The sequence below is a fragment of the Cheilinus undulatus genome, linkage group 13 (assembly GCF_018320785.1).
Source record: "Cheilinus undulatus linkage group 13, ASM1832078v1, whole genome shotgun sequence".
NCBI classification, from domain to species: domain Eukaryota; kingdom Metazoa; phylum Chordata; class Actinopteri; order Labriformes; family Labridae; genus Cheilinus; species Cheilinus undulatus.
The window spans coordinates 23,993,308-24,005,689 of NC_054877.1; the positions used below are offsets into that span (position 1 = coordinate 23,993,308).

The 12,382-nt window shown below is 38.6% G+C and overlaps 1 protein-coding gene across 2 annotated transcripts in view; it reads left to right on the plus strand.

The window, feature by feature from the left end:
- Nucleotides 1-12,382, plus strand: part of agap3 (ArfGAP with GTPase domain, ankyrin repeat and PH domain 3) — a 172,599-nt gene that overhangs the window by 81,091 nt on the left and 79,126 nt on the right. For both annotated transcript variants that reach the window (XM_041802299.1, XM_041802298.1), the window contains exons 3-5: nucleotides 1,300-1,387; nucleotides 6,161-6,246; nucleotides 12,151-12,292. In XM_041802299.1, coding sequence (XP_041658233.1) covers nucleotides 1,300-1,387; nucleotides 6,161-6,246; nucleotides 12,151-12,292 — 316 coding nt within the window. The remainder of the gene's footprint in view (nucleotides 1-1,299; nucleotides 1,388-6,160; nucleotides 6,247-12,150; nucleotides 12,293-12,382) is intronic.

Below are 12,382 nucleotides of genomic sequence, written 5' to 3' on the forward strand. Positions count from 1 at the left end.
AGAGAGAGAGGGATGTCTTAATTGCACAAAACAAGGGACCATGTTTCATTACTGAAATTTTGCCAATGTTTGGTGTCCAATGCAAACAGCAGAAGCTTGCTTGCATTTTTTGCATATCAGAAACAAGAAATGAAGTGCCTAGGAGTTTGTGACTGTGGTATGCAAAGAGGTATTGACCAGAACAGACAGCCTAGTAGTTAGGTCAAACCCCATGTACAGGGCTGGCCTAAGTTCAAGTCCAGCCTGTGGCTTCTGTATGTCGAGTGAATCATTTCCCACTCTCTCATCCCTGTGTCCCATTATATCCACTGTTTTCTTCTAAATATAGGCACATAAAGCCCAAAATAATCATAGAAAATAGGTATTGACATAGATTGATTTTTGCTACTGTTGTCCATCTGAGACAAACAAGAATGGCCGCCTGAGGCGGCAGACCCACGCTCCCATTGATTACTATGGTGTTCAAAATTTCGAAGTCTGAGAAAAACCGAATGGTTGCGCTAATCATCACCAAAATCGAATCGATCCTTCCCTGTCACCATCCAAATATTCCCTGAAAGTTTGGTGAAGATCCGACTTTCCATTCTCGAGTTATCTTGTACACATACAAACAAAGAAACAAACAAAGATACAGAACCCTTTACATAACACCCCTGCTGATTTCATCGACGTAGGTAACAATTAAGGGGCACTAGTAAGCCTCTCAACAGAAAGGCCCTGTCCAGCTGGGATTCAAACTAGGAACCTCCTTGCTGTGAGGCAACAGTGCTAGCTACTTAACCATCGTGCAGCCCACTACTTCTGTTTCTTGAATTTTTAATACCTCTGTTGCAATGATTCTACTTCCAAATTGAGGTTTAATGAAGTGTGTCTCAGTTTGTTCTTAATTTTGTATTTAGTGGTTATTTTATGTTATAGTCCTTTAAAATGGTGAACACAATACAGAGACAACCTTATACCAACAATAAGCACAGCCTATCCTTGGGGTTTATTTTTAACCCTGGAAACAGCTGCTGACCAAAAAAAAAAACAAAAAACAAACAAACAAAAAAAATCATCACAGGGTCAACTACCCTTGTATTTCCCCCAGCTTTGATCCCCATTTTGTTGCCTAACTCAGCGTATGCAGTTATTGAGTGTGGTTGTAGCAATCAGAAGCACACAGTAAAGGCACCTTGTGCTGAGAATTACTAGTCAGGTCCCCATTATGGTACTTTGAGTCTACATATGCTTGTGGTTTGTACCTGTCATGTTACGCCTGTCAGAAATAATCACTGTGTTTTGCTCTTGACCTTGCAGGGCATTGTGGGAAATTTGTCCAGTGGGAAGTCTGCCTTGGTCCACCGGTACTTGACAGGCACATATGTGCAGGAGGAGTCTCCTGAAGGTAAGAGTCTGCTGCAGGGAGGTGTGGGTCAAGAGGTGGTTATAAACAACACAGATTTATTTATTTATTTATAATTTACTTGTTAGGAACAGATACAGAAAATGGACAACTGAGAACAGCGGTCCCGTGCAAGTATCATTGTGTTTATAGCGAAGGCTAATTTTCAACACCTGTCCGTAGAAGGGCTTTTATAAGAAAAAAAAAGGTAAAACAGTTCATTGAAAAATGAAAAAGGTGAACAACACACAACACAAGACAATAAAAACATGTTTAGCAGTGACAGTGTTACAGAAGAGAGTTCCAGTATTTAACTCCTTTTACACAGAAAGTAGTCAGAGTGAATGATGTTTTACGAAATGAAATGATACAATTTACATTTAAAGCTGCTCCACTGAGTCTCCTGCAGCTCTGTAGTCTCCTATGGCTGTGCAAAAAGGTGGAGTATCAAGTCCACTGTGCATAGTGGAAATTTTTAACAATGACTTAAACTTAAAATCTTGTATTTACTTAAAATGTGGCAGTGATGATGTCTAATGTTTTGACACTCAATTGGGATTAATGTAGCATGTTTACACTTTTTTAACCTTATGTCTAGCTGCTACTTTACCTCACATCTTGTCAAAATGGGTTTATTGAGGAGGAAAACTAATATCAGCCATACACTGAGTAAGATGAGCCTTGTTATGATTGGCTTGATGTGTTTGAAGAAAGTACTAGTGTCCATAAACCTGATGATTATTCCGTTTGTTTGTAACAAGATATTGAAGTACACTAGCACCAAGTTAGACACTTTAACCATACTCTGGGGATCTTACAGCTACTTGAAATCCTTAAAAACACTTGAATTTTAATGCTGTTTTCAAAGTTTGAAAAGTGCATGGATTTTAAATAAAGTGCTTGAAGTGCCCCAGGTTTTAATTGTGGCCTCTCATGGTAAAATAGATATCTGACTGAACAGTTCTCTGTTTAGATAGAGAAATAAAAGTGGTAAGAAGGTCTTTCTAAAAAAAAAGTCTTAGTTTAAAAGATATGGGAAAAAAAAAAATTCTATTAAAGGTAATGTCTGGCAATACACAGGTTTTCAGGGTCAAAACATTCACATTTTCATAAAGAATTTGTTGCGAAGGATTTAATTTTGTGGGCAAATTCTTTATGTTTTCCTTCAATATGTCACCCAGCCTATAAAGTCTGTACAGTGCTATTACCCACATAATTTGGTCATTTAAAGGTTCTCATCATGAGGGTCAGGAGCCCTTGGGGAGTTGTCAGACATTGAAAGGGGGGTGCCAGATGCCTTCCAGAAAATAAAGAAAATTTTTAGATAATTTCAAATTGTATTGTATTGTATGTATTGTATACATTTTTAAAGATGTTGAAAGATATATGCATACAATTAGTTGAATGTGAAATTAAATACACTTTTAAAATATCTTTAAAATGTTAGTCTTCACACTGCAGAAACAACTGTTCTTGAATGTGTATATCTGTGTTCAAAGATACTTCAGCCACCTTCAGGTATGATGAAGGTCCCCAGTGACTGGCACATTTATTTTGGGGTCATGGGCTGAAGAGTTTGAAACTCCTGGTTTAAAGCATTATATCTGTTTTTAAATTAGAACAAAGTAAACCAGTATTTATAATAACTATGCTGTAACTACAGCTGTAAGGTGCTGGGAAAGCTTGAAAAATCACCTTAAAAGTGCCTGAAAAGGGCTTGAATTTGATCCAGGAAAAGATTTATAAACCCTGATATTATTATGGGTGTTTTAACATCAAACACTGGGTTGGTTCAAATTGTACAACTATCTAAGTTATTGTTTATCTGAGGATATCAGGTTGAACGTGTGAAAATCAAGCATCCCAGGCTTTCATTATATAAATTTATCTTCTCCTCCTTTACTGGAACTGGTGAGATGATGACTTACTCTTTTACTTCATGTATATAGTGACTGTTAGGATTATTATTTGTTAAAACATAAGCTTTAAATTTAACCCCCTAATTTCTCAGGAGTGAAAATTGAAGGTTTTGACTGTAGTCATAATTTAACCACCCCCTGCATGCCCCAGTGAAGGAAAAAAAGTGCATTTGTTCAGGAGTGTCTGTCTCAGAGCAGAAAGACACACCTTTAATTTCAATTCCCTCTCTGAGGTTTTACAATAAGATATTCTTCAATATATCAGAAGAATCATAATGAAAATGCCCCCTTCTGGTCAGAGAGGTAAGTCCTCCTCTCAGAAATCTACAAAGATGTTGGCAAACCCAGAGTTAACTGATAATCTTTGAGGGCTTTGCAGTATTTCATTTTAGTGTAATTATAGTGAGGATGAGACATGAAGCGCATAATTAGTTTCTGGCATTTTGCAGCACCCAGGGAGAAAAAAGTCCTCATAGCTTAATTAGTCCTTGAGAAATCAATGGTGGAAATGCTGGAAAAACACAACCAGTGTTGTTGTAATCAAGGAAACATGTCAGCTCAGATATGTGCGTGTGTCCCTTCTGTCATTGCTGTGTGCTGCCATGACACAACATACCTGTCTCATGATTAGCAGCTGCTCAGGCTCTCTTTGTCTTACGTGCTTCGCTCCACATCAGGTATTTAAATTGCAGCGGCGTTGCTCAGCAGAGGAAGGTTCAGCGATGGCTGTTTCTTCAGTGTTTTGTTCCTGGGCTTTTGCTATGATATCTGGAAAAAAAGGTACTGGGGTGTGTTGCCATGGCAACACCGGATGGAGCTCTGTTGGATTGTGGCTCTGTGTCAAGGTCTAAGCCTCCGTGTAAGCAGAGTATGCTTACTGCGTGTTAACCGTGCCTACCAACTTACCGTCTCACTGCAAGGTTATTAGTCGCCTCTTTCTATGTGAGGTAGAGCCCAAACATTCAGATTATTCATAATCACTTTTAATCATGAAGAAGGAATGTGTTGAATGCCGAAGAGGATGGCAGTCTGTCTTGCTTATCCACAGCACAGGCTTTTTTCTCCTTTGGATGCATTGTATTGGCTCATCTCTAAATAAAGACAAGCGTCCTGATGATTATGTAACAGAAATGTTTACTTCAGATTCCATCCATGTTTTTCACCCGAGCTGTGTGCCTTTATTACTGATACTGATTTCAGAAAGACTTCCCCTAATCTGCTCTGGCATATATGCATGCCTGCCAAGCTCTGTGCAAACTACTCTGATGAATCTTTGGTTTCCTGCTTCGTTTTGATCCTGTCTCTATGCACTATGTTATGAGATCTTCCTCATGTTTTTTTTCCTCTTTTAAACAGGATTCAGAGACACATAGTTTCTCGGTGCTTTGTCTGAATCTCCAAAAGCTGTGTGACTTTAGTTTTTAAAAAAAATGGCTGGCTGGAGGTATGTGAATCTCTTTCTCTGTGTTACACAACCAGCATCCAGCAGGGCTCAAGAGCCTGCACTAAAGGCTGGGAGAATCCCCTATTTGCCAAGCGGACTGAAGTGGACTTAACAGGGTGGAAGTATGGCTCAAGTGGATATGTATTGCTTGCTGAGACAGGAATACTGTCCGCCCATAAAAATTACAGGGCCCGTTTTCTGTATGGCCCTTACAGCTCCTCTGTGATGTGAGATTTGTAGTTCCTATTATGCCGGTAGAACAGTGTGATCTCTGACTCTTAACTATCTAATCATTTGAAAATCTAAGCCATCGTGTCTGCTTATGAACCTCACAGAAACCTGTGAAGAGTAACAGGTGTACTTTTACTCTACATGAGCATCTGCTGTCTGCAGCAGCATCATTCATTACTTGTTACATTTCATGATCATTCCTTGACCTTCTCAAATTTGTGCAGTATTCAGTTTTGTCCATTAGTTTTTAGCATATATTCGTATTCATAAGGCACCGCTTTCACTCCCAGGGACGTCTCTACCCTCACAACTTTCTCATTTGAATGTTTTTAATCTCCACAGGATCACAAACCATCCAAATGATATGCAGAATCTAATTTACTGCACAGTTCCACCATGGACCTCTTTCTTTTGAAAAAAATCTGCAGCCAGCTTCGCTTGTGGCAAGGAATATGGATATGTATCACAAAGGAAATTAAGAAAAGGGGAGAGAAAGTCAAGGCTGCACAGGGGTTAAGTGTTATCGCCTTGTTGCTGCTGTTCTTTGGATTTTGGGGTGACCTAAGGCAAATCAGTTTAGAATAAAAACGAGTTTTTTTTCTGCTTCTGATTTATCTCTCACAGCATTCTTTTCATTCATTGTTATCCTTGCTTTTTTCATTACAATTTGCAATAAGTTGTGTTGTTAATTCTGTAAAGTCATATCTTCAATCCCACATATACAGTCTGATAATATTTTTGAAATGGAATTTGGGGCTCTCCAGGATGGGTGGCAGTGGCACTGAACCTGTTCCCTCAGCAGCTGTGAATTAGACACGCTAAATGGCAATTTCTCGCCCACGTAATTGGCTCCAGAGAGACCTGGTTTCCTGTTGGCATATGATCCTAACAGCAACACATTCAGGAGGTCTAATTTGAGAACTGCACTCAAAAACTTACACATATCTCACCAAACTTTAATGTCAAGCTGTGTTTTGATATTAAATGGGGTTTCTTTTGTACTTCAACATTGTTATTACAATTAATGAGAGCTGAATGCCTGCAGGCATGTTCTCCTTAGGGAACCACTGATATCCACTTCTTATATGCAGAAGAAAGTGAAATATCCTCTTGCACCAACTTTAAACCAGACTTAAATGTCATAACCTTGATATAAATCACATATGAATGTCTCCTCCTTAGGTGGACGGTTCAAGAAAGAAATAGTGGTGGATGGACAGAGCTACCTTCTTCTGATCAGAGATGAAGGAGGGCCTCCAGAACTGCAGGTAAGACTCTCGATCCAGATTAAAATGTCCCTTTTCTCCATGTTGAACAAAGATTAATCTGCAAACTGTAATGCAGACAGGAATTGTTTATAGATGGACCATTGCCTCTCTGCAGGACTGTGAGGAGCCCAGTGACAGCACTCTTTACTCATTCTACCAAAAGCGTTTACGGTGTAGCAACAGATCAAAGTGTGAGCTTGTTCAGAACATTTTTGTGGTCAAAGGGACAATACAGCATATAACCACTCTATTAGTGAATGAAAGATGGAGAAAAATGGAGGTGCTGCTCTTTACCAAGTGAGTTTATACGAGAACACACATCTTCTACTCCAAAACACAGTCACTATTTCACGCTTTTTCTTAAGGAGGTAAATTGAGGAAATGCTGCCTGGTAATCCAGCCTTGTGCTATGACAGAGCAGATATCAGGCTCTTATCCTCAGTTACTTTTGAGCCATGTTTTACCAGACAGTTTTGGGTTTGTGCCTCCCATTTGCAGCTTTTACAGGACTTAAATTTACTAAAGAAAAGGAATCAGTGATTAATACCACTTCATCTGGCTGTGGTTGTCTAAAGACAAGCATTCAAGGATTCCGCGTGCTTAATGTCTACATTGTCCTGTTTTAATGCAGAGTAAAAAAATACAGTGTATTATCGTGATATGCCCAAGGCTATTTTAAGTCCAGAACAGCTGATTCATTTTCTTTGATGATCATGTTTTGTAACCAAAGTATAAGTTTGCAACTGACTAGGAACTTTCAAACATTTCACTTACTGTGAAAACCAGGGCCAAGACCAATGCCAGTGGTTAAATAACAATTAATCCAATTGCAGATTCCAGTGCCACTGCTTGGAATTCCCTCTTGTAAATCAAGGTGTTTGTTTTTGTTTAAATGTGCCATTTGATTGGATTTAGTCACTAGCCCCACCTCTTGCTGGAGAACTTCTTATAACTGCGTGTTGCTGTCTTAGAGACAGTGTAAGACTCCCACACTGACAACATTTCCTTTCACATTTGACTGTTAAAACAAATCAGAGTCTGTGCAATTTGTGACTTTTCAGCTCAATAACAGAAACTTATTTACTAGCGACTTACATCAGTGCATGAAACATTGTATGTCAATTTGCCCATGTTCTGATGTTTGCCATCAGGGCCAATATAGGCTGATGCATTGATGCATCCCTAATGAAAATATAGCATGCGAACTGGATCTTGTGGCTGTGTAACAAATTGCTTGTCCAGATTCAGCAGACAGATGGGTTTTCGCTAAAAGTCTGTGATAAACCTGCGCCACACTTCCTGTCCGGCACTAAACACCAGTCAGGCAAAGTTAGCAGAAAGCTGTTTAACATGTGTCTGCTAGAGAGACAGATTTTCCCACAGGGAAAGGCAAGGAAGAGCTTGTAGAGAGAACAGCTCAAAGAAGAGTGGATGTTGGTATTATTTTTTTCCTCTGGTCAGAAACACAAGAAGTTGATGCTAATGTTACCCTGTGTCTGTTGGAGAAATAAATGGGCAGCTGTCTACTAGAACATTCTCCAAATCACACTTAACAGACAAAAATGACCAAAATAAACACCAATTTAGCTAACAAGCAATATCAAGGATAGTTAATTTTGACTTGACTGTGTGTCCTCAGAGTTAGCTTTGTCGGTCAAGTTTTTGTAAACATACAAGGAATTTGATGCTTGTTTCCAAGGCTCTTGTTGTCCAGTCACAAATGCGTTAAAAGTCAGTTGTAGTGATTGAAGTGTTTAAGTAGTGACCAGATTACCTGTATGCACACTGGGAATAATGTATGATGGTTAGGTAGTCTATTAAAATATACAGAGTAAATACAAATGTAAAGCTTGCTCCTGATTAAATTAAAAAGTCCATTTTATGTAAACTTTGTCTCAAAAAATTGAAAAAAAATCACACTGAAGATTACAAACAGGCTAATTTGTGACTTCATTCACAAGATTGAGTGTGTCTAGTCGCCTGTAATCTCAGTGTGAATGAACCATGTTTCTATTAGCAGCTTTTGATACCTGGCCTGGCTGAGCCACCGATTTACACTTGCATTAAGCTCAGTGAGGTTAGGGAATGGAACAGAGTTCAGCTCGGTTGTCAGCTGCCTGTATAATTAGCGACATAATTAAAGGCCTCCATTATGTTCACACTCACAGGAGGCTGAGCAGAGCTGTGGCTTTGAGGCATGATTTGCCATTCATTCCCTTTGAGGGTCTGTGCATCACTTGAAAGCTGAATGAAGAAGAGGGCAATACAGGAGGACAGTTATCCCCTGATTGTCAGAGATGTTAGTGCTATCATTGGCTCTGCAAAGCTTCTTTCTTACAATGGATAGTGATTAAGATTGATTTCCTGCACTTGAGGGAAACATCTTTTGTTCGTAAAAACCCGGCAGAGATTATGGATGTATATGATGCAGAAAATACAATGATTCTTAGATTAGGATAACACTGGAATATAGAAAACAAATAAAGTGGCTATGGTAGTATTTTATCATTCACTGTCCCTCCACCGGCTGGTGCTACACATGAAAACAAGGCACTCAGCACTATGCATGTAACTACACTGCCCTCTTCTGTACAAATATGGGAACTACAGTCAAAAGACCTGACAATAGTATTGTGTACATGTTAGCAAAAATAAGCTCAATTTAAAAAGAAAACTTAATATTTGAAAAACAATTAAAGAAATAAAAGTATTTATAATAAATAAAAAAATATAAATATATATAAAAATAAATCCTATGTCTTTTAAATCTATTCAAAAAAGATAAATACCGAGGCATTCCAGTTTATCTTGGGACCTAGATGTTCCTTGATACCAGTTGGATATGTCATCTTGAATGTCCCCTGAAGGTGAAAGTCATACTTGTAAACTTGGAGGGACTTCAGTCCCCCAAGTTACCATCTCATAGTAACTGGAATGCAGTCAACTCAGGTGTGATGTCATTCTCAGCTCCACCATCTGACTTCTGAGGTAAATGGAGTGCAGCATAAGATAATACTCAAAGTGGCAGCAAGTGGCATAAAGATTCAAATCATGCCAATGAAATATAGTCAACCACTGCAATAGCAACCTGCCTGAAGCCCAAACATACTCAAAAAGTTGCTGAGTATGCCCCATTTAAAAGGTTGCAGCCCATGTGCACATTGAAGGTTATCATGTTCAGGAGGCTCCTCTAAATGTGCTCTTTTTATTCCACTGGACAGAGGATCCATATGGTGACTCCTCTGTGTCCCAGCATTTCCCAAGTTCCCCTCAGAGATTAAGAAAGTATGTCTTCTTCTTCCTCTAAATTCATTGCATTATTTTTTTCCCTTTTTCTTTTGTAAACCTTTATTTATAATCATAATCAGGCATGAAACACACCAACAATTACAGACTAAGCATAAGTTGATAAGGGACACAAAAATGAAGTAAAAAGTCATAAAAATGTATCCAGGAATAAATGTATTTACTTTATATCTTTGTAAATAGCAAAGGCTTGTATAGTTTGAACAAATTTAAATATTTTTTGTAGTTTGTCAGCTCCTTAAAAAATGTTGAGAACAGGTGTCTGCTCATCATAAATTTATACCTGGGGATAGATTTTTTGGAGATAATGATCAGGGTAATAAATGAACTAGTTAAGGTGAAGCTGTTGAGGTTCCTGGCTGACATAGGTGGCCCTTAGAAATGTTACAGTACAAGGGTGTGGCCAGCTCATAATGGAAACATACATTGCTTCTATAAAGTATTTAGACCTCAAACTGATGGAAACGCTTCATTTAGAAAAAATGTGAGTCATTCTTAAAGACAAACTTGATATAGTTGAGGAGATTTGGCACCCATCGATCTCCTTTTTGTAGAGCTAAATAAACAATTTGACTTTGCACATATAGGTTCAGGTGACACTCCATGGGTGGGTTGAGGTTGGGGTTGGGATGGGAACTGTTATTGTTCTGTTGTTCACTCTGTACTTAGATGGGAAGACATTTTTGCCTGCTAATAAGGATTAGTTGACTTACGTTTCTGATAACATGGACTATGATGTCAGACCTTGACAGTTTTTGTTTTTGTAAAGGAAAAAAACTTTAAATGTTTTTGTGGATGATGTGAGGATCCTGTTTTCTTTAATAAATATATTTGAAACAGAAAGTATTTAGACCCCCTTCACTTTTTCAATTTTGTTATTTTGCAGCCTGATGCTTCAGCCAGAAAAAAAATCATTCTCATAAATCTACACTAAGTGGCCCATCATGACAAAGTGAATACAGAGCACTGAGGATAGGCTTCTGTCTTGCCACTTTGCCATAAAGCCCAGATCAGTGGAGGGCTGCAGGGATGGTTGTCCTTCTGGAACTTTGTCCCTTACTAAGACCCCTATCCCCTGACTGCTCAGTTGGCTGGGCGACCAGTTATTGAAGGAGTCCTGGTGGTGTCAAACTTCTTCCATCGAAAAATTATGGAGGCCACTGTGCTCTTGGGAACTTTCAGTGCAGCTGCATTTTTTGTAGCCTTCCTCAGATCAGTACCTTGCAGCAATGCTGTCTCTGAGCTCTGCAGGCAGTTAATTTGACCTCATGGCTTTGTTTTTTGCTCTGATTTGCATTGTCAGCTGTGAGGCCTTCAAAAGAGAGGTGTGTGCCTTTCCATCGTGTCCAGTCAATTTAATTTACCACAGGTGGACTCCAGTCATAATGCAGAAACATCTCAGCAAAGATTGAGAGAAATGGGAGGAACCTGATCTAAATTTTAAGTGTTTTTGCATAATGGCTGTAATACTTCTGTCAATGTGATAATTTAATTTCAATTTCTAAAACATTTGCAAGAAAATTTTAAAATTCTGTTTTCACTTTGTAATGAAAAGGTACTGAGTGCAGATTGATGAGAAAAAAACATTTGTTTTTGTCGACTGTAGCATCAGGCTGCATCATAAGAAATATTTTAAAAAGTGAAGGGGGCCTAAATGCTTTCTGTATCCACTGTAGTCCAGACTGTCTTGTGTCCATTCAATGTGAATGGTTTATGCAGATTATGGAAGCTGGACCCTGCATAGACTGTAGCCTTCTAATTGAGACACACTTGATGTGATTGGCCAGTGATATAAAAACTAACTGTTGATGGCTGATTGATTTGTACAGCCAAAGTTTAAAAAACAAACAAACAAACAAAAAAAAAAAACAACAACAATATAAAACAGTGCACTCTCAGACACAGCAGATACAAATATATTCTAAGGAAGAAACCATTAAATGTAATTGTAGTGATGTGCAGTAATCAAAATCGTCTACATTTCAATGACTGAAGCTCAGACATTTGTAGAGCACTTTTCAACACAAACTCAAAGACAGGTTTTAAAAAAAGAACAAATGGAAGAAAAAGACAAAATCTAGTAAATCATCGTGAAGGCCTATGGAATAAAACTGATGAAGAATGTATGGATAGTAGGTAACCAACAAATACACTTTAAAACACCTCTGTAAAAGGAAGTATTAAAGACTGACTTCAAGGAATTACGCAGACTTTATTCATTTAAGTAATAAATTAGAATTTTTTATTTTGAAAGTGTTGATCCAGACAGAAAAAGTCCTACTTTATAGAAAGGGCTCATTTTAGTGTGTGTACCATTTATTTTTCATATCACACCAGTGTACACTGAAAAACTTTACCATTTTAGTATGTACATGTGCAATTGTCCCTGGCTTTGAATTCTACATGTACAACATTCTCCTCTGTCATAAAGGTAAAGTTACAATGAATGAAAAAGGAGTAAAAAAAAGTTGCAGGTGAACAGTATAACAGTGGCTCAGAGACAAAAAGAAGAAATCCGTTGTATGAGAGTTGTTGTGCATTCGTGAGGCAGCTCATTTTTCACAGTGCCTCAACACTCCACCTCTGCTCTGTCCTCAGTTTGCTGCCTGGGTGGATGCGGTGGTTTTCGTCTTCAGCCTGGAGGATGAGATCAGCTTCCAGACGGTCTACAATTACTTCTTGCGCCTATCCAGCTACAGGAACACAGCTGAGGTCCCCATGGTCCTTGTGGGAACACAAGGTGCTGCCCTGCCTCTGATACATGTGTCTTGACAGGATATTACTTCCCTCATAGTGGAAGATCACACTCCTCTACAACACACTGGGAGTA